At 50.1% G+C, this 21,819-nt stretch overlaps 1 protein-coding gene across 2 annotated transcripts in view; it reads right to left on the bottom strand.

Annotated features, from left to right (window-relative positions):
• Positions 1-2,965: 2,965 nt before the first annotated feature.
• The window catches only part of ARHGEF37 (Rho guanine nucleotide exchange factor 37), a 54,256-nt gene continuing 35,402 nt past the window's right edge, over positions 2,966-21,819 (bottom strand). The window contains exons 6-14 of one of the 2 annotated variants that reach the window (XM_077937327.1): positions 21,139-21,269; positions 20,401-20,505; positions 18,950-19,060; positions 17,328-17,657; positions 14,912-15,040; positions 10,671-10,866; positions 8,966-9,123; positions 6,613-6,730; positions 2,966-5,953 (exon numbers count right to left, since the gene is read on the bottom strand). In XM_077937327.1, coding sequence (XP_077793453.1) covers positions 6,629-6,730; positions 8,966-9,123; positions 10,671-10,866; positions 14,912-15,040; positions 17,328-17,657; positions 18,950-19,060; positions 20,401-20,505; positions 21,139-21,269 — 1,262 coding nt within the window. In that variant the 3' untranslated portion in view covers positions 2,966-5,953; positions 6,613-6,628. The remainder of the gene's footprint in view (positions 5,954-6,612; positions 6,731-8,965; positions 9,124-10,670; positions 10,867-14,911; positions 15,041-17,327; positions 17,658-18,949; positions 19,061-20,400; positions 20,506-21,138; positions 21,270-21,819) is intronic. The other variant, XM_001107162.5, reaches the window with a different exon arrangement.

Below are 21,819 nucleotides of genomic sequence, written 5' to 3'. Positions count from 1 at the left end.
GCAGCACCAGGGACGGCAGAGGAAGGAAAGCCCCAGGAATGCCTGTGGGGTGTGACGGCAGCCTCTGAGTGAAGAGCTGTGCCCAATCCCAGCTAAGCCCTCAGGACCCAGGACAAGGGGCCTTCTTCTACATAGGAGAGTGGGCTCATCAGCATCCCACATAGAGGGAGGCAGACAAGCCCTACAAATCTTCCTCTAAACGTCATGCATCTCCTCGGAAGTCCCTATAATAACGACAAGTAAGTTTATTGAGCACTAATGAGCTGGGTGCTTGGCTAAGGGGTTTATGTCAGCATCTCATTTAATTCTCCAAAGAACCTTGTATGCTAAGTATTATGGGGAGCCTGTCTAGTGGGTCAGAAACTATGACCAACAACAAAACTTTGAAGACAATAACAACAATAATAACATTAACAAAGGAAACGATGTTTCCCGGAGATCTAAGGAAGGGAAATTAATGTCTGATGAAGGGGTGATTAAAGTGAGGACACAGAAAGGGATTTCACAGGAAATACAAAGATGTGAGTCATTCTTCAGAGAAGATCACCAAGAACACTCAACCCACATTCAGGCAGAATATGCAAGGAGGCAAACTGTTGTGGACCCCGCGATCTCCACATGGAAGATATCACATGAAAAAATAAAAACAGGCCGAACGCAGTGGCTCACGCCTGTATTCCCAGCACTTTGTGAGGCCGAAGCGAGTGGATCACCTGAGGTCAGGAGTTTGAGACCAGCCTGGCTAACATGGTGAAACCCCATCTCTGCTAAAAATACAAAATTAGCCAGGTGTGGTGGCACACGTCTGCAATCCCAGCTACTCGGGAGGCTGAGACAGGAGAATTGCTTGAACCGGGAGGCGGAGGCTGCAGTGAGCCAAGATCGTGCCACTGCACTGCAGCCTGGATAAGACAGAGTGAGACTCTGTCTCAAATAATAATAATAAACAAACAAACAAACAAACAAACAAAAACTCTGGTTCCTGGCAGCTTCTCTTGAAATATCAGAATGGGCCGGGCGCGGTGGCTCAAGCCTGTAATCCTAGCACTTTGGGAGGCCGAGACGGGCGGATCACGAGGTCAGGAGATCGAGACCATCCTGGCTAACACGGTGAAACCCCGTCTCTACTAAAAATACAAGAAAATTAGCCGGGCGAGGTGGCAGGCGCCTGTAGTCCCAGCTACTCGGGAGGCTGAGGCAGGAGAATGGCGTGAACCCGGGGGGGCGGAGCTTGCAGTGAGCCGAGATCGCGCCACTGCACTCCAGCCTGGGGCACAGAGCAAGACTCCGTCTCAAAAAAAAAAAAAAAAAAAAAGAAATATCAGAATGGTACCATGGTGCCCTCCTTCTGATGTGGGAACAGTTGGTTGGAGCCAAGAAGCTACAGCTCTTTAGACTGAGTGTGGATGCTCTGGTCAACACAGCCCCTATCATCCCCTAATACCTTTTACTTGGCCCTTCCTCTCATCTCCACTAACTGCCTGGCACCATGGGCATTTCAGATTGGTCCCAAAGGCGCTTCCCAGCCGTCCCTTAGCCGATCAGAAAAGCCCTGCTGCCACCTGGTGGTCCTAGTTTTCTCCTGTGCCATCGATGCATGTCAGTGATATTCCTCATACATCTACCACCAGGCACACTGATTGTCTCTCATTTAATCCTTTTACCAACCCTGAGAGAACAGGAATTATTGTATCCATTTTACAGATGAGAAAACAGAAAAGGTAAGTTGGGAAATTATAGATAAGAAAAAAACAAATGAGCAAGGTTAAGTGAATAAATCGTTCAGGATCCCAGCTTCCATGATATTGCCAGGAGAGGAATCCGGCTCTTTCCTTTGCCCCAGCCCAGGGTATTTTAGGCTCTTTCCTGCCACAAGAGGCCTTAAAATGACTCTTTCATGTTAGAAGTTAAGTCCTGGTGGAGGGGGCCAGGGATCCCTTGAGACGGGCCAGAACTCTGCAGTGAGTACTTTTGAGTCTGAGTGGAGAGGACAGAGCAGCCTGGGAGCCATTAGCAGATGTCTTCATACATAGAAACCACTGTCCATCCATAGTCAAGGCATTTGCTGCTTGCCTATGGCCAAGTAGGTCTTGGACTCAGATTTTTTTCTTTTTCTTCCTTTTTTTTTTTTTTTTTTTTTTTTTTTTTGAGACAGAGTCTCGCTCTGTCCCCCAGGCTGGAGTGCAGTGGCACGATCTTGGCTCACTGCAAGCTCAGCCTTCTGAGTAGCTGGGACTACAGGCGCCTGCCACCACGCCCGGCTAATTTTTTGTATTTTTAGTAGAGACAGGGTTTCACCGTGTTAGCCAGGATGGTCTCGATCTCTTGACCTCATGATCCACCCACCTCGGCCTCCCAAAGTGCTGGGATTACAGCCTCAAGGAGCATGCAGTTGCCTCTGGGCACAAAGGCACACAGCCAGAGCTTAGTGATCTTCCCAAAGTACAACCCTAAGCACGTCACTCCTCTGCTTCAAACCCTTTCATGTCTCCCCCACTGCCCTCAGAATAAAATCCAAGGCTCCTTGCCATGTTTGCTGCACCTCTGGGCCTCCAGATGTGCTCTGTCTGCCATCTTCACCTAACCACCCACTGGGCCTCAGCTTGGATTTCACCTCTTCCAGGAAGCCTTCCTTGGCCGCCAAGTCTGAGTCAGAGGCAGGCCTCTTCCCTGGCTTGTGTGGCACCTGCCATTACTTCATCCTGACACTTACACAGCGTTTAATTGATGGTTGCCCCATCTGCCTCCCTTAGAGACTGGGATCTGGAAGACAGGGCCTCATCTGTCTAATTTATTTCTGTATCCCCCAGCAGCTCGCCAGCTCCCTGAGGTATGAAGGGTGTCCATTAAATGGATACTTGAGCAAACAAGATGTCATTTTTATATACAGCAAGTGTCTAGCAAACAAATGGCACAGCAGGGTATCTGGCTACCCAGTGGTTAGAGTCACACAAATTCCAGAGACTTTCCATCTTTGAAGTCCTTTATTCCCGGCAGTTCACATCAGTTACTCGTTGAGCTGGTGCTCATCATATTAACCAAGCATTCATTCATCTTTATTTTGATATTGTAATCTTGTCCTCATGTCCACAACTGAATTGGGGCCTGAGGGGTTTAAGAGTTCTCACTCCATCATGGGAGGCAAGGGGTACCCTTGTGAATCAGACTTCAACTCCTGGAAGTCTTGTTCAGTTCACAGGCAAACATCTTTGCAAGTTTAGTATGTGACAGCCCAACAGTGAAATAAATAAGACACAGTGCCGTGGTTCTAGGCATTTGGAGAGGGAAAAGGCGTATTACACAGATTCCCCTGGAGACAATACAGGCCATTCTCATCTTCTCAATATGCATTTTCCCACCTTCAGTGACTTTTAATCTTATCCCCTGGTCTATGAGAAACCATAACCCACATGCTACTGAATACATTTTTATTTTCCCTTCATGACATAGACTTGGTTCCAAGTATATTTTATTTTCCTCCCTTTTGCCTACAAGACATCCAATTTTGTTCAGGTCCCTTTTAATGGCACTTAATAGATATACATTCTGAGACCTGACAGAACAGGCTGTCCCCTTTCACACTGCCTCTAAAGCGCCTGTTTGAACTAGCTAATTCAGAGCTCAGTTGGGGCACATCCTAGCTTACAGCTCATGGCCATCTCTGGCCCCAGGTCTATCTGTCCAATACTTTGTGTCTAGGGCAGAGGTCCTTAACCCTGGCTGCACATTAGAAGCACCTGGGAAGTTTTCTGAATTCCTGAGGCCCAACCACACCCTAAACCAATTTCATCAGAATCTCTGGGTGGGAGGGAGCATGGATTCTGCCAGTTGAAACCTGCCATGGTAACTTCAGTGAGCAGCTACATTGAGAACCCCTGAGCTACAATTCTAGCACACAGTAGGCCCTTGGTAGGTAGCTGTGGAACCCACGAGTGGGTTTCCTATTTCATTATATGTTCCCCTATGCTTTTTATTTTTATCAGAAATCTGAGCAGGAAAGAGCAGGGAGAATGAGTCAAGAGCATCCTCTAAAGTGAATTCGCTGCTGAGAAAGGAACTGTAGGGGCTGCATTTCTCTTGTATCACGCAGTCTTCGTGCTTTAACAGGTCCAGAGGAGGCAAGTTATAGACTGTCTGACACAGACATGTATATATTTCTTAAAAGCCCTTCAAAACCTAGAGCTCACTGCTTAGGCACTATGGTTATAACATAGACACGTTCTTGGAAATATATCTAAACTACCTCCTGTTCGACACACATTCTATCTTGGGTGGGTTACAAACTTTGTCAGTTGTATAAGATCACACTTGGTCACCTTTTCCCATTTCTGTGAATCTTGCAGTTTATCTTTGCCCAGAGCAATAGCCTAGATATGACAACCCCAAGCAGTGACTGCACTGCGCCCAACATTGCCCCAGCGGGTCAGTCTTCCTTGAACAGGAACTGTTTTTGAGAGGCTCCAATTTCCAGGTTCCAGAATGGACTGGCTCACTTACCAAGCTGAAGAGGCTGGCTACGTAGAATGCAGTACTGAGAAGGCCCCCAAGCTAGATCTCGGGTTATAGGAAAGAAAGCCATACTGATGAACAAGGTTTGCTGCCACGGGCATGGGCATGAGGGAGGGCTGCAAGGTGGGGGCCACCCTGAGATCACTGCTGCCATTTACATTTGTATCACACTTCACAGTTTACAGGGAGCTCTGCATGCTTAGCCTCACGTCATTCTCAGCACAACCCTGTGAGTTGGGTCTTTCTGGATGGAACACTGAAGTTGTGTCCTACATCTAAGGTCCCACAGGCAATTGCATCACATCCACGGCTGCCTCCAGGACTTCCGGGGCCACCCAAAACCACCACGGGTTCCCCCTGGCTCCCCTTCTATCCAGAAACAGGAAAGCAAGCCATTCCCCAACCTCCCCACGCACCAGGCCTTTTCACCACCTTCCCAGAATTTCCCCTATGATTTGCATACCCCTTTGTTCCCTAGTCCAGAGAACACAGCAGCAGCTGTTCACCTGCTGCCAACAGCCTCACACACCCCACCTAACACAGCATCAAAATCCCCTCTTCCCTGGAACGGCCTCTGAATTTGCCTACACACATTCCAGAACTATGACTTGGTCACACCCACTCCCAGGACCAGTCAAGGGTCTTGGGAACCTCTCTGCCACACTGATGAATCCACGGCTTCCCCACTTGAGAGGGCTCCCGGTGGGTCGCTGCCCAAGATAAACTCAGCTTCCAGCATAGAGAATAAAAGCTGACTCGTTGGTTATGATGTCTCCTGATACCATGTGTAGGAAATGAACTGTCTGACCAGGCAGTTCTGGACTCCTCCAGAACCTGCTTCCTGCAACCACACAGCACGCAGGTAACATTCTCCTGTGTGACCCATGCCCACAGGCAGGCCCGGATGGAGGCAGAGCTAAGACAGGCCATAAGCGATGGAGAGTCCTGGCCAATCAGCTGTGACCTGCTGTCCAAGTGCATTGTGACCCCAGGTCGGAATGAGTTCTTTATGCAGACATAATGCGCAGTCCTGGCCGGAGCCTCCTGTGCCCCCGCCACACCAAGCACTCTGCGGGGCCCGCCCACGTCTTCTGGCTGCCTCCTGAGTGCGCTTCCCCCACCCTGGCCTGGTCTTCCCTTCCTCCTCCACCTTTCCTTTGCTTCTTTTCCCTCCAGAGTCAGAGCCTCTAAGCCTCCCCCACCACTTGGCAATGTGGGCTCCACGGAGGGTACCCTAAGAGGGCAGACTCCAGCCCCACAAAACTGGGCTCTGGGCCCTGGCCAGGAAGCCAGAAGGCACATAACCCCTCTGTCCATTCACTTCCACCAGGCTCCACTCTGGGTTCCCCTTCTTGTCCTGGGCCTCCAGGATGGTCACGGGCTGGCCTGCCTGCAGACTCACTTCATGGCTGCTTCTGGCCACAAAAGGGTATACGGCTATGACCTGAAACACATGGGGAGTGACACAGAAATGGTTAGGGTGAGAAGGTAGACAGACTCAATCCAGAGAGGCTGTTTATCCTGTTCCCAACCAACTGGCTCTCATCCCCGTTGCTGGATGCTCATCACCTCCCAAGTACATCTTTTGTGCTAAAGGCAATGACTGCATCTGCTAGTACCACAGCCCACACTATGTGACTGGCACTGTCCTGGCACTCTATTGGGTTTGGGTTTTCACAATAATTCTATCATTCTATTTGCTGCATTTTTCAGATAAGAAAAATGAGGATCAAGGAACTTACTCAAAATTGCACAGCAGTGAATCTAGGCCTGTCTGACCTCCAAACAGAGATTTTTGATCTACTGTTGCCACATCACTGAGCAGACTCAGCACCCTATCCCTCTCCAGATCTAACGGTTTGAGCTGCCCAGGCCAGTTTGCCAGCTGAAAGTGGAGACAAGGATTTGGGTAACTTGTTTACTTTTTACAGAAAAGTATAGAACTGGGCCAAGCATGGTGGCTCATGTCTGTAATCCCAGCACTTTGGGAGGCAGAGGGGGGCAGATGACCTGAGATCAGGAGTTTGGGACCAGCCTGGCCAACATGGTGAAACCCTGTCTCTACTACAAATACAAAAATCAGCCGGGCATGGTGGCACACACCTGTAATCCCAGCTACTCAGGAGGCTGAGGTGGGAGGATTGCTTGAGCCCTGGAAGTTGAGGCTGCAGTAAGCCCAGATCATACCACTGTACTCCAGCCTGGGCCATAGAGCCAGACCCTGTCTCAAAAAAAAAAAAAAGAAGAAGAAGAAAGAGAAAAAGGAAGAAAGAAAGGAAAAAAAGGAAGGAAGAAAGAAAAAAGAGAGAAAGAAAGAGAGAGAAAGAGAGAAATTGAACTAGAGAAAACAACTGGCGAGGATGGCATTTATTAGGCTAATATTTAACCTCTCTAAGCCTGTTTTACCATCTGCAAAATGGAGGGAATGGTCCCATCCCCTTCAGGTAATTGAGAGAATTTCATGAAGGAATATATGTATAGGGCTTTACGCAGGCTGCTTCGGTTTTTTTTGTTTGTTTGTTTTTTGTTTTTACAATTACTGTTAGTACTGATGGTCAGGCCTCAGGAACATTAAGCACCATGGAAGGGCTGGGATGATCTCGGGCAAGTCCCATAAAATCCCAGAGGAAGCAGTTGGTGTGCTTGTGTAGATAGACAGCTGAGCTCACCCAAATGAGCCCCTGGATGGGGATTCCCTGAGACACCACCCACACTGACTGGAGCTGGGCGGCAGGGGCAACCTCATTCCTTTCCCCAGAGGCACTGGGGAAGAAGCTGAGCTGGGCGGTCAGGCCCTCCAGTGGGGCTCTCGTGGGTCCTTTGTAGCCCCCAGTGCTTTACTTCTGGCTACTGCTGGAGGATGCTGGTCTGACAGCCTTCCTGGTGGGTGTGGCACAAGCTCTAGAGCAGAGGGTCCCCAGACACCTGTGCAGCACTCACAGCCTGCTGCAGGCTCCTCCAGCCACCCTGGCCCGAGGCATCTGAGTTCATCCAGATCCTTTCTGTCGCTCCTGCTTCCTCTGCGGTGCACCCCCCACCACCCTCAACTGCCAATCACTGTGAGAGCAGCCACCATTGAGGGAGGTTCACAATACATGCAGCCCAGCTTTACTGTCTCATCCCATCCTTCCAACATCCCACTGAACTTCTTCCCCGCTCATGGACTCCATCCCTGCAAAGCCAAATCACTTAATGGCTTCCAAACACTTTATCTTTCAGATATAATTCTCATTCTATAATACCCTTTTAAAGTATACAATTCAGAGGTTTTTAGTATATTTACAGATACATGCAACTATCCCCACTATCTAATTCCAGAACATTTTCATCACTCCCAAAAAGAAATCTCATACTAGTTGGCAGTCCCCGTTCCCCACCTCCCACCCCCAGCTCCTGCCAAACACTCATTCAGCTTCTATCTCTACGGATTTGCCCATTCTGGACAACCACATAATGGAATCCTATGTGGCCTTTTGCATCTGACTTTGTTCGCTTAGCAGCATGTGTTCGAGGCTTGTCCATGCTGCAGCATGTACTGGTCCTTCATTCCTCTCTATGGCTGAATAATATTCCAGTGTACGAAGAGCTCGCGTTGTGTTTATCCATTCATGTTGATGGGCCTGTGGGTTGTTTCTACTATTTGGCTGCAATGAATAATGCTACCATGAACATGCATACACATGCTGCCCATTGCTCTTCAGAGAAAGACTGAGACTGACACCCTCGCCAAGGCCACAAGGCCCTGCTGGCCTGTCCCTGCCCACCTCTCCAGCAGGATGACACCCAGTCTGTCCCCTTTCTTCTCCGGCCCCACGGGCTGCATTTGGTTCCTCATGCACCTCCTACCCTCTCGTGTCACCAGGCCTTTTCTGCAGAGCTCTTTTCGTCCGCACCCCAGTACACCCTCTTTATCCAATTAATTCTCTTTCTCCCTTCCTGTTTGAGAAAAAGCACCGTTCTTCTCAGCAAAACCTTTCCTGGACCTCTCTACACCTAGGGCTCTGGTAGTTCTCTCTACTATTCACTTTAACTTCAGTTAGTCACACAATTATTTTATTAATCACTGTTTTCCCTACTCTCAGATTAGAAGTTTGAGGGAAGCACAGACCATGATTTAGTCTTGCTCATCATTGTATCTCTCATCTAGTACAGTGCCTGGCAAATATTGAATGAATGAATGAATGAATGAATGAATGAATGAATGAATCTCACTTGCCCTGCTGATCGGGAACGAGGAGTTAGTTCTCTGTGGTTGCTGTGGTAGGGGCGGGAGGCCCCTTTCCTCAGGTCCCAATCCTGGCTGGGACACTGGCATGGCCACTGATCAAGGCCTTGGTCTCACAGAATGGCAGCTCCACCAGATAGGAGGGGCATAGACTTTGAGAGAGAAGGAAAATCCAAGCCACAGTCCAGACGGCCAAGGGGAGGCAAGCCCCTAGCCCTCTCCCATACTCACCTGGTTCACGGTGGGAATAGAGGGCGCTGGAGCTGGGCTGGGCTCCGGTGTTAGACATCGGGGATCTTTGTTCAGCCCCACCTGCCTTCTGAGCTCCTCTGCACTGGGGACCACATGGTACAGCTGCAGTTTCCCAGCTGGCACATACCCACGATGTCCTAGGGAGCATGCAGAAGGTTAGTGGACTGCGGGCCACCTTCCCGTCCCTTTTAATGGGGAAGAAAATCAATGGATGTAAATGTCTCCAACACAGCTTCTCAACACCCAAGAGAACCTGAAAAGGTCATCTAGGAACCCTGAACCCCCCTGCCCCACACTCACTGTTTCTGGTTTCTGCTTACACACGCCAGTGATGGGGGGCTCATTCCCTACTGGACAGCCCACTCCATTTGATCAACTATGAGAGAGATTAAAATTTTGTCCCTGGACTGGCATGAAAACTGCTCTCCTGATGAGCTGCCAGCTCCCATGCGCCTCTGGTGTCTGCCCAGAGCAAGAGCTGCTTCCTCTCCCCAGGACTGCCTTTCCCAGGAGGCAGAGACTGCCTTTCTCCTCTCCACGTGACCCCAGTTCCTTCGTGTGTAGCAACTAGTCCAGTGCTGTTCTGATCGATGTCGTTATGAATGGCTATCACTTCCTGAGGGCGTGCCAAACTACAGAGCCAGCATTTGATTACATAGTCTTCACATCAACTCTTTTGAGAGCAGCCAGTAATATCATCTCCATTTTACGTTGAACCAGGCAAGCTCAGACAGGTTCCACGACTTCCCTGAGATCACACAGTCAGCAAAGTGGTGGAGCTGGAATCCAAATCCAGTCCTCTTGGCCCCGGGGGCCTTGCTTAATACCCGTTCTGTTGTTCCCACCTTAAGTCATGGAAGTGCTGTTTCATGATTTCTGTCTGATTTGTACCGCTTTCTTAATTTTTTAATTGATTCACTTTTTAAAACTTCATCTTGTACTATACAATAATATGATTAGAATCATGGAATTATGGACTACTTATATTTTTTCTAATACACATTAAAATGCTTCAGTAACAATTATAATACACTGTCTGAAGTGTATTATAGGAAACACTGTCTGTGGATCCCCTGACAATAATCTCATGCACCCCTCATCTTGTGGGTCACACACCCCTCTTTGGAAGATGCTCTCCTGGGCCCTCTCACCTGGATTCATGGTGCCACTTCCCTCCAGCCCAGTTCCCAGTTACAGTGGGGCACCCAGACCTCAGCAGCACTCCCCGAGGCCATGACCAGTACTGAGTGCACAGGATGACTGCTCCCCTCATTCTGCACATCAGACTTCTCGCAGTGTAGCCAGGGTCCGAGCATTCTATCTCTGTGCCCATCTCCATCTTTCAGGGTGGTCTGGAGTTCTCTCCATATAGCCCTGTTGACCCCAGTGGTCTGCAAGGCCCTCCAGGCAGGGCCTTGTCTCATAAGCTCAGCGCCCAGCACACCATAGGTGCCTCATGATAGACCCTGCAATGAATGCCTGAATTTCTCCTGTTGGCTTTTCATGCCCCACGGAGTCACTCTAAGCTGACTGTGCCCTGAGTCCTGTGTGTATCACTTGTGCCTACTCCCATCCTGGAATGCACAGCCCGACTTTGGCCCACAAGAGTGCCCGGGTCTCTGCACTGGCTTCTGTGGGGTGGTTTTTCCAGAAGGAGAAGAAGGGCTCACAAAGGCCCACGTACCCCCGGTGTCCACCAGCCAGCGGCTGCTGTTGCCTTTGGTGTCCTTGTTTTGAAGGAGGGCCACAATTTGGCCCCGAGGCAGAGTCAGGTCCAGAGTCCCAGTCCCACTGATGTTGCTTGTCGCCTGGTACAGCTTCCCAGGGCCATACCTGCTCAGGAGAGCCTGCGCCTGGCGTTCAGACCCTGGAAGGAGTGGCTGGGAGAGGAGGAGCAGAGACAGACACAAGTTCTTGAATAAACCTGTCAAAGCTGGCACCAACATTTGCTCACATTTTGAGAGCCAGGAGTACTGGGCCTGATCCTAACTCTGCCACTGAAGGGCCCACCCTGATCAGGGCAACAGGGCCCTCACTAGCAGATGGCTGGCTCTTAGCAGCCAACGGCATTTTGGAAGAAAATTCTAATTTCTGGGATTCTCTAAAATTCCAATTCAAGTTCTTTTTTTTTTTTTTTTTTTTTTTTTTGAGACGGAGTCTCGCTCTGTCGCCCAGGCTGGAGTGCAGTGGCCGGATCTCAGCTCACTGCAAGCTCCGCCTCCCGGGTTTACGCCATTCTCCGGCCTCAGCCTCCCGAGTAGCTGGGACTACAGGCGCCCGCCACCTCGCCCGGCTAGTTTTTTGTATTTCTTAATAGAGACGGGGTTTCACCGTGTTAGCCAGGATGGTCTCGATCTCCTGACCTCGTGATCCGCCCGTCTCGGCCTCCCAAAGTGCTGGGATTACAGGCTTGAGCCACCGCGCCCGGCCCAATTCAAGTTCTGAAATCTCTCAGTTACTGAACTCCTAGGATTGGGCCCTAAATTCTGCCCATAGCATCAGGCTAAGTTATCCCACAGCAGAATGCCTCGGACAGGTCTTTCAATTCCATCAGAATGTGAGCTTTCGTGTGGGCACCAGACCTGATTCATCTGGTTTCTTAAATAGCCAGCCAGGGCCGCACATGGCGGATTTACCTTTGATTCCATGGGTTTTCAGTCCACAGGCATTTATGGAGCACCTGCCATTTACAGGGCACGGTGGAGAACTTGGTGAATGGTGTAGCAGAAACATGGGAGAGAGTTTTAGCTAGATGAAAATCGCCATCTAGCTGGAAAGCATGATTCGTTGGCACTTCCAGTTTATCCAAAAATCTCCTGGCATTTTCTGTTTTTCCATTCCATGATACTGCTTCCAGAAGAGTATCAACAAGGAGAGACTCAGGGATGCTTGTCCCCTTTTTGTAAAATCAATAAGAAACTAAATATGCTAAATACATATTTACTTTCTGTCTTAAGAGGGGTGTGTGTGTGTGTGTGTGTGTGTGTGTTCACCATGCTCTATGTGGTTACTTCTTGGGAGGTGTTGGGCGTGGGGAGGCAGGCAGAGATGCCCTTCAGGAACATTTGGCCACAGACTCTGCCACATCCTCGCCCCAAAGGGGACGCTGTCTCAGGATTTAGAACCAGGAGGTCCCAATGTTTCTATAACAGGTCCTTAAACAGGAGTGTAGAGACGAGTTAGTTTTCTTTGAGAACAGTGGTGTTGTGGGTCAATTCTTTTAGAACAGTGGTATGCATGTGAGTGCATGCACACCACTCACAGTGGTGTCACAAACGCTGGGCTTCTTTCTCAACACTGACCGGCCCTCCCTACGCAGAGAACAGCGTCACCCCCAAGGGTGGGAGGGCACCCAAGGAGGGCTTGCAAAGATCCCATGAGGGCTGCTCCTGTCCGGGGAGACCACGTCACTTGCGCTGGATTCTATACCTTCAGCCAAATACATCAGGAATGTGCAGGAGGTGTGTGTGTGTGTGTGTGTGTGTGTGTGTGTGTGTGTGTGTGTGTGTAGAGGTGGGAGGGTGGGAAGGGGTGACTCTTCCTACCAATGTGCAACACATACTGGGATTCTGGATGTTTCCATTTGTTTCTTGTTTGTTTTTCTGTGTCTTTTAACTTTTCCACAATAAGTACGGATTGCTTTCCCAATAAGAAACATGTCATTGTAATTTGTTTTGAGTAAAAAGAGAGAAAAGGTTCCCATGACACGTTCAAGTGGCTGCTTTGCTGTTTATCCTCTGCACCCATGCTCTCTCTCCAAGTCTCGGGGCCCATGGCACACCCCTAGTCAGTGAGGCCTCTGCTGGGCAAAGCTCTTCATGTAGGGTAGGCGGAGGGACAGGTGGGGCCAACGAGGAGTCAGCCTGCAGCATCGTGGCGGACATCAGGCTGTGATGGTCTCTATGCTTGCGGCCAGGTGTGGGTCAGGTGTGGGCCACTTTTATCTGTCCTCTTCTGCTGGTCTCCCATTCTTGTTTCTCTGTGTCCCTGGGGCCCCATTCTCCCTCTGGGAAATCTCAGGGCTGTCTCCTGACTCTTCAGTTCACATGATGCATGCGAAGGGACAGTTTCAATTTCTCAGATCCAGGTCTTGCCACAGTCTGAGGAGACCCTTCTCCCTACAGCTGCTTCAGTTACTTTTAAAACACAGAGCCCCTGGGTACACTTTTCAAGTGACTAGAACAGATAACCTCTCCTTATATTTTAAAGGAAAATACATTTGTTAAAAAAGCATTTGGGGCCGGGCGCGGTGGCTCAAGCCTGTAATCCCAGCACTTTGGGAGGCCGAGACGGGCGGATCACGAGGTCAGGAGATCGAGAGACGATCCCGGCTAACACGGTGAAACCCCGTCTCTACTAAAAAATACAAAAAAATAGCCGGGCGAGGTGGCGGGCGCCTGTAGTCCCAGCTACTCGGGAGGCTGAGGCAGGAGAATGGCGTGAACCCGGGAGGCGGAGCTTGCAGTGAGCTGAGATCCGGCCACTGCACTCCAGCCTGGGCGACAGAGCAAGACTCCATCTCAAAAAAAAAAAAAAAAGCATTTGGGGCCAGGCATGGTGGTTCACACCTGTAATCCCAGTACTTTGGGAGGCCGAGGTGGGCGGATCACTTGAGGTCAGAGGGCAGGAGTTCGAGACCAGCCTGGCCAACATGGTGAAATCCTGTCTCTACTAAAAATACAAAAATTAGCCAGGCGTAGTGGTGGGAGCCTGTAATCCCAGCTACTCGGGAGGCTGAGGCAGGAGAACTGCTTGAACCTGAGAGGTGGAGGTTGCAATAAGCTAAGATCACATCACTGCACTCTACCCTGGGCGACAATGTGAAACTCCATCTCAAAAAAACAAAAACAAAAACAAAAGCATTTGGTCAGCCAAAGCTTTGTAAACCATCGTGCAGCTGAAATACTGTTCTTTACAATAAAAAATACCATAGCAATAGGAAATTTAAATGACATATCCAAAATTTTTTTTTTTTTTTTTTTTGAGACGGAGTCTCGCTCTGTCGCCCAGGCTGGAGTGCAGTGGCCACATCTCAGCTCACTACAAGCTCCGCCTCCCGGGTTTACGCCATTCTCCTGCCTCAGCCTCCCGAGGATCTGGGACTACAGGCGCCCGCCACCTCGCCCGGCTAGTTTTTTTTTTGTACTTTTTAGTAGAGACGGGGTTTCACCGGGTTAGCCAGGATGGTCTCGATCTCCTGACCTTGTGATTCGCCCGTCTCGGCCTCCCAAAGTGCTGGGATTACAGGCTTGAGCCACCGCGCCCGGCCATATCCAAAATTTTTATATATGTTGAATGCTCATGTTGAAGCTGGCGTTAGAAGGCAGGGAAGGAAAAGGATACCTTTGCTTGGCTCACTGCAACCTCCGCCTCCCAGGCTCAAGCAATTCTTTTGCCTCAGCCTCCCAAGTAGCTGGAATTACAGGTGCACACCACCACGCTCAGCTAATTTTTGTATTTTTAGTAGACACAGGGTTTTGCCATGTTGGCCAGGCTGGTCTTGAACTCTTGGCCTCAAGTGATCCACCCACCTCGGCCTCCCAAAGTGCTGGGATTACAGGTGTGAGCTACCATGCCCGGACAAGGATACCTTTTGATGACAATCTGAAGAAGTTCTAGCTTTTTGGATGTCAATGCCAGTTGCCCATCATTATGTCTAACTTCACTTAATGTTTGGGTTTTCTTTTTCTTGACTCAGAAGTTCTGTGCTGTTCTTCTACTTCTTGGATGTAAAGAGTATGTATGTATCTGGATATGCCCCTGACCCCCAGCTCAAAGAGAAAGGAGAGAGAAGAGAACATATTTCCATGGATAACAGGAAACGTTGGGGGACAAAAAAGGAAAGGAAAGAGGGGATGGATGGAGCCTCACCCTACTGGCCAGTGAAGAACTGGACAGTCTTTGGGGTGGAGGAAGGATGCTTACCTGTGTGGTGGGAGGTGGCAGCACTTTCTCAAAGGTCTCTTGAAAGGAACGAAGCTGGTTACTAGTCCGGCCCAATGCGTCCTCCACCAGCTTCCTGAAGGCAGGCTCTGGGACATGGTGGTGGGGCAGCTAAGTGGGGACAGACACTGTCAACAGAGCTGGACAAGAGGTGACAAGGAGATCCCTGGCTTGGTTTGGGTTTACGTTACTTTCAACCCACGGAGTTCTGAGTGACACTCTGTCCTGAGACCTTGACCCTGTGCAGGATCACTTGCACTTTCATCAGACAAACTAGGAGTGAGTGAGACCCCACAGCTTGTCACCAAACTCACAGCTTGTCACCAGACTCACAGCTTGTCACCAAACTCACTGCTCTCAGTGCTGACCTAGAGCCTTCCTCCCACCAGGATGCAGAGAAATTGAGGTTTCTGGCTGCAGCCTTTCCCAGGCTCCACACAGACAGGCCAGGTGCATGGACCACAGGACATAGATAAGGCAGGCTGGCAGCTGTCACCAGTAGACTCTGACAGGCCGATCAGGAAGCACCCTTACTTTCTGCTTTTATAAACATGACCACCTCTCTGCTGGCATCCCCAAACACTCCCCAGCTCGGCACATCCCAGCTTTAATGCAAGGGGTTGGGGCAGCTCAGGAGAGAAAATCTCTAGGCTACAGGAGAGGGAAAAGATCACTTCATCCGATTTGCTCTTCTGCCCTCAAGGAAGAGAAACACTTCTTTTACTGATGGTTCAGGCCTAATTCAATTCGCAGAGTGTCTGGGACAGAATTCTGTGAGGGCCAAAAAGAGGAAAAGCTTGCAGTCCCAGTCCCCCTGCTTGAGAGGAAACACATTCATGGATCCCTGCAGCAAAAGGCAGGCTCTGGAAAGTACTGGGCACAGTTCCATCCACAGGGCTGCTGGAGTACAGAGAATAGGGAGATGACTTCTCTCCCCCAGGGAGATGGGGAGCTCTGAGAGCTTCATGGAGAGACTCATTCATCTGCTACCTGTTTGGGGAGCTCCTACTCTATGCCAGACAGTGAAAGTGCTGAGGGACAATGGAGAGCGGCATTCTAAGCTGAGGTAGGCATCTGTGCAGAGTGGCCACATTCAGCAGCTGTGTGCTGGAGGGCAGGGCTGTCGGCTGGAAAGGAGATGGGGTGGGGAAGGCAAATCTTAGTAGAATTTTCATGCAAAGAATTGAATGGGGAAAAGCTGAGCTGGAAACTGTGACACACAGGAAACAGCGTGTGATATGAGGAATATTGAAATTGCTCCCTGGCCGGGCGTGGTGGCTCATGCCTGTAATCCCAGCACTTTGGGAGGCCAAGGCGGGCGAATCATGAGGTCAGGAGATTGAGACCATCCTGGCTAACGCAGTGAAACCCCATCTCTACTAAAAATACAAAAAATTTGCCGGGCGTAGTGGCGGGCGCCTGTAGTCCCAGCTACTTGGGAGGCTGAGGCAGGAGAATGGTGTGAACCCAGGAGGCAGAGCTTGCAGTGAGCTGAGATTGTGCCACTGCACTCCAGTCTGGGTGACAGAGCAAGACTCTGTCTCAAAAAAAAAAAAAAAAAAGAAATTGCTCCCAAGGTTGGACCCAACAGCAATTCAGCTCTGATGTTGACATCTGAGAGCAAGATCTGGAAACAGTTGGGTATTCCTTCCTATATCAACTCCAGTCTTCCAAATTCTAAAATCAAAGTTTGCATTTGGAGGTTTATCCAAACCTCTGTGGAAACTATTTATGCTTTCAGCCGGTAACTCCTTTTACAGGCTCTTAAGTGTTGTGGTTGAGAGCCCAGGCCCTAGAGCTGAACTGTCAAGAGTTCAAAGCTTGCTATTAGCCTTGTGGACCTAGACAAGCTACTTAACCTCTACTTAAAGAAGCCTTGGCTTCTTTATTTTTAAAATGAGGATCATTATTCCTCCTCTGTAGGGTTGTTGTGAGGATTGAATGAGATCACACATGGAGAGTGCTCCAAACAGGTACATCCTAAGTACTCATGAGAAGATGGCTGCTAGAAGTCATAATAATAACACTGGCTTCACATTTACTCCTTACTGTGTAGAAATGACCTTCGGCCTCTGTCATCAACTTCTAGTACACTCCAGAGATCAATCCCAAGATCTGCTATTGTACCAGCAAAGCTTCTTCTGCTTCTGAGTTGTAGGACTTGGGAATGGTCTGGAATCTCAGTCCTATCCTTGCTTTCATGGTCTGACTTCACTAATAGAGGGAGACTGAGCATGAGAGAGATCTAGAAGGTTCCCACCACCTCCTCCTACGTGCCTGATGACCTGTTTTCAGGCCCATCCTCCCTCCATCCTAGCCCCTACACACAGCTGGCTGATGGGGCTGCAGGGCCTTGCCTGGCTACTCCCCACAGGTGTCCCAGTCCCAGAGGCCTCACCTGGGCCATGCTGCCCTCTGCCCTCTGCAGCACTTGCTTTGCAAGGTCCCTCTGGAGGGTCACGAATGTGCGCAGGATCTGGCCCAGCCACTGCACGACCAGCTGGTTAAACTGCGGGAGCTCAGCCACTAGGAGGGAGTTGAGTGCCTGGTACGTGTGCCGGGCGGCCTCCTCCTGGTAGGTCACGCTGCCCACCTCCAGCAGTTTCTCTTCCAGCCGCTCAAAGTCCAGTAGCTTGTCCAGACGCTTCTTGATCAGGTTCTGAGGGCCAAGCAGGGCTTTGGCCAGGCTGCATAGTGGCTGCCACACCAGGCCTTCTAGCCGTTGCTTCTGTGGGGAGAGGTGAGCGTGGGAGTCAGGAAAGGAAGTGGCAAAGGGCAGGGGCTGTGAGAAGGGACTTTGGAAGCATGCAGGCCCGGGCTCCAGTCTAATCTCCACTGATTAGCTGGGGCCTTTAGCATGTTATCTAACTTCTCTGGGCCTCAATCTGCCCATCTGAAAAATGGGGACGATGCATGTAATGAGCTTAACAGAGTGCCTAGCACAGAGTAGGCATTCAATCTTATATAGCACTTTGAATCATTATTATGCAAAGATCTTGAAATTTTTTTTTTTTTTTTTTTTTTTTTTTGAGACAGGGTCTCACTCTGTCTCCCAGGCTGCAGTGCAGTGACGCAATCACAGCTCACTGCAGCCTACCTGTCAGGCTCAAGCAATCCTCCCACCTTAGCACATGCCACCACACCCAGCTAATTTTACTATTATTATTATTTGTAGAGACAGGGTCTATGTTGCCCATGCTGGTCTCAAACAACTGGGCTCAAGCAATCCTCCTGCCTTGGCCTCCCAAAGTGCTGGGATTACAGGCATAAGCCACCTTGCCCAGCCTTAGGAAAGATTTTGTATAGAGTGGTGGTCGAGAGTCTTTGGGGCTCAGATCCCAGCTTACCACTGACCATCTGTATAAATGACCCAGGAGGTCACCCCCTCTGAGCCTCAAGGTCTCATTTGCAGAATGGGGCTATTCATAGTAGCCACCCCGAAAACCATATGGTGAGGATTAAACGATGTAAGGAATATAAAGGGCTTAGCATAGAGCCTGGCAGATAGTGAGGCTCAGTAAATGCTAGTGGGGGCTATTTTTATCAGTAAAGGGCACTAATAATAATCGCTATGCTGCTGACCACTCAGGAAGATTATAGATGTGGCAATTGTGTGAAGTGCCTGATTTCTTTTTCTTTTTTTTTTTTTTTTTCCTTTTTTTGAGATGGAGTCTCATTCTGTCTCCAGGCTGGAGTACAGTGGCATGATCCTGGCTCACTGCAACCTCCGCCTCCCGAGTTCAAGCAATTCTCCTGCCTCAGCCTCCTGAGTAGCTGGGACTACAGGCGCACGCTGCCACGCCCGGCTAATTTTTTGTATTTTTAGTAGAGAGGGGGTTTCACCGTGTTGCCCAGGCTGGTCTTAAACTCCTGACCTCAGGTGATCCACCTGCCTCGGCCTCCCAAAGTGCTGGGATTACAGGCGTGAGCCACCGCGCCTGGCCAAAGTGCCTGATTTCTAAATAGTATTCTTGTAAGCTCTACCACCTGCCTAACAAAGAAAGGAGAAAGGAAACTCACAAACGTCAGGAAGGCCTCGAGCTGAAGGTCTCTTGCCAAATTGCAATACTGCACTGCAGGCCCCTCGGGGATGTCCAGACTGTATTCGTGCGGCCTGAAGCAGAGGAAAGTCTGGACCCAGTACCAAGGAGAAACATTGAATCATGGCCGGTCGTGGCCATCTTAGGCTGGAATCCCCTCCCACCACACCTCCTTGAAGAGGTTTTCCAGGCCCTCTACACACCCCCATTGAGAGGGACAGACAGAGCTGATCCTGCCCTCACACAGCTTAAGTGATCAGACAGTTCTGCCTTAGACTGAGCCAATATCTTCCTCCTCATTCCAGTGCTTCTTGAACTTCACATATTTACAAGCCACCTTTGTGGGGTCTTTTCTTTTCTTTTCTTTTCTTTGAGACAGAGTCTTACTCTGTCACCCAGGCTGGTATGCAGTGGCATGATCTTGGCTCACTGCAATCTCCACCTCCCAGGTTCAAGCGATTCTCCCGCCTCAGTCTCCTGAGTAGCTGGGACTACAGGCGCGTGACACCATGCCCGGCTAAATTTTTCCATATTTTTAGTAGAGATGAGGTTTCACCCTGTTGGCCAGGCTGGTCTTGAACTCCTGACCTCAAGTGATCTGCCCACCTCAGCCTCCCAAAGTACTGGGATTACAGGCGTAAGCCACTGCACCCGGCAGTGGTTTTTTTTTTTTCTTTCCCATGTCCATATTCCACATGTTCTATTAATACTTTTCTCTAAATCAGCTAACTTTTCCTATTTACATCAATGCCGTAAAAATAAACATGCCTTCATAGCATTTAAATCTTCATTTAATTAGTTGCTCACATTGACGCATCAGGAGATGTCATTAAAAATCTGAAAAATACCTGAATGTCCAGGTATGTTTCTCTTAAAGTCAGAAGAGCAGAGCTGGGCCCATATTCTCACCCAGCAACAATCCCCCAGAGCTGAGAAATAGCTGCTCCTTTAGATTTGATTCATGTATTCATTCATTCAGCCCTTCAAATTCCAAATATTATTTTATATTTAAGTCCACTGAAAAGCCTCATAAACAGCCTGTTAGACACTAGGCTCCTATTGCATTGGATTGCCTATTACCTGCACACTTCACTCAGTAGCATTACCTGCCTGGCCCCTTTAGGCGCCTGCGTTTGTCTCCCCTGCTGTAGGTGCTGGTCTGGCAGGGTTGCTCTGGAGGGCTCTGGTTCCAGTGAATTTTGGCCCTATGTGGCAGGAACTCCAATGGGCTCAGAGCTGCCCCCAGTATAATGACCTGGGGCTGAGGAGTGCTGGCCAGCATTCTTCTGGAGGCAGCCAGAGACAGGATGACCTCATCTGGTTGGTTTCTGAGGCTGGTGCCTTTCCCAGCTTGTAGGCTGCGCCCCGCAAGCCTCCTGCCAGGGGAACCCAGCCCAGACTCGCCCCTTATGAACCCTGCAAGGTCCTCACCTGCAGATTGTCCAGGTAAGCAGCCACGTTGTTCTTCAGCTCAGTCACACACAGAGACACCCACTGGAACCTCTCTTCTAAATCATCAAATTCCTTGTCTTCTGTCTGAAAGCAATGTGTGTGAGGGTTGAGAATATCCACATGGGGGCAGTGTACACCGGCTCCAGTGTCCCAAGTCCTCCCTGGGACAACCTTTCCACAGACTCGCCCACCAGAGCCGGTTCTGGCAACCCCGAAGCTGAGTGGGCAGTGTAGCTCGGTGGCTTTGCATTCAGAGCATGGAATCGGATACACAAGCATGAACCCCAGTTCACTGGCTTCCTAGCCGTGTGACCCTGGACAGGTGTTTTACCCTCTCTGAGCTTCTGTTTTCCCATGGGGATAGTGGGAACACCTATTTCATCGTGTGAGCATGCTTGGTTCAGAGCAGGCACTCCACCAACCTGCTGAGCCGCTAGAAGCAGCTATTTAGGGCTGGTTCTTTGCCCAAACCCAGAGACCGGCTCTCCTATCTGTGTAAACAGGCCCCAAAGAGAGTGGCCCAAGACCCTGGAGAAACCCCTCCACTGGCTCTTCAGAATCAAATGGGGTGCCACCTCTGCCTCTTCCCAGCACCTCACTCTCTCAACCTCCGTTGCCTCATTTCTGAAAGGAGCCTAAGCCCCCTGTCTACCCACTGTGCAGGGCCTAGCCTTGGGGGTGGCTGGGTGTGACTCTTCCTCCCAGGCCCACGCTCACCCTGGGGATCAGCCCCGCCTCCTGCTTCAGCAGCTGGCTCAGCCGGGTGGTCTTCTTGGAGAGGGTGTGCGTGTTGATGCGGGCCAGCCGCTCCCGGAGGGTCAGCTGCTCTACCTTGGTGTACTTGGAGGCTGCAATGACACAGAAGAGGGGAAGCACGGTGATCAAGCTGACTCAGGAAAGCAAGTGTCATGGACATGCCTGGCTGGGCACCTGCTTGGGCCCTCTGCTCCATCAGGGTCACATTCATCAGGTTGATGAGTCATGCAGGAAAAGCACAGGGTCCTGTATCCGAGGTGTGAGCCCTAGCTGTAGAGCTTCCTGCCTGCTTGACTTTGGAAAGTCACCACTCCTTGGGGCCTCAGTTTCCTCATCTGTAAAATGGGACCAGCCACCTTGCAGGATTGCTGGGAGAGTCACCTAAGACAGAGGGTCTGAATGAACTTTCTAAAGAAGAACCCAGGGAGAAGAGATTTGCCTGGGGTCCCTCAGCCACTTTGAGCCAGGCCAGCTGGGAGCCATGCTTCCTGGTCCTGACTCAGTGCTTCCTACTGACCTGTCGTAGGATGGAGAAGCAGGTGGGGAGGAAATCCAAAGCTGCTAAATATAGTACAGCATGGTGGTGAAGACTCCAGACCTGAGTGTGAAACCTGGTCTGTCCCTTACCAGTTCTGTGATAGG

This window comes from Macaca mulatta, chromosome 6 (assembly GCF_049350105.2).
Source record: "Macaca mulatta isolate MMU2019108-1 chromosome 6, T2T-MMU8v2.0, whole genome shotgun sequence".
NCBI lineage: Eukaryota > Metazoa > Chordata > Mammalia > Primates > Cercopithecidae > Macaca > Macaca mulatta.
The sequence above is the reverse complement of the archived record's forward strand: the minus strand, read 5'-3'. Positions and strand labels throughout refer to the sequence as shown.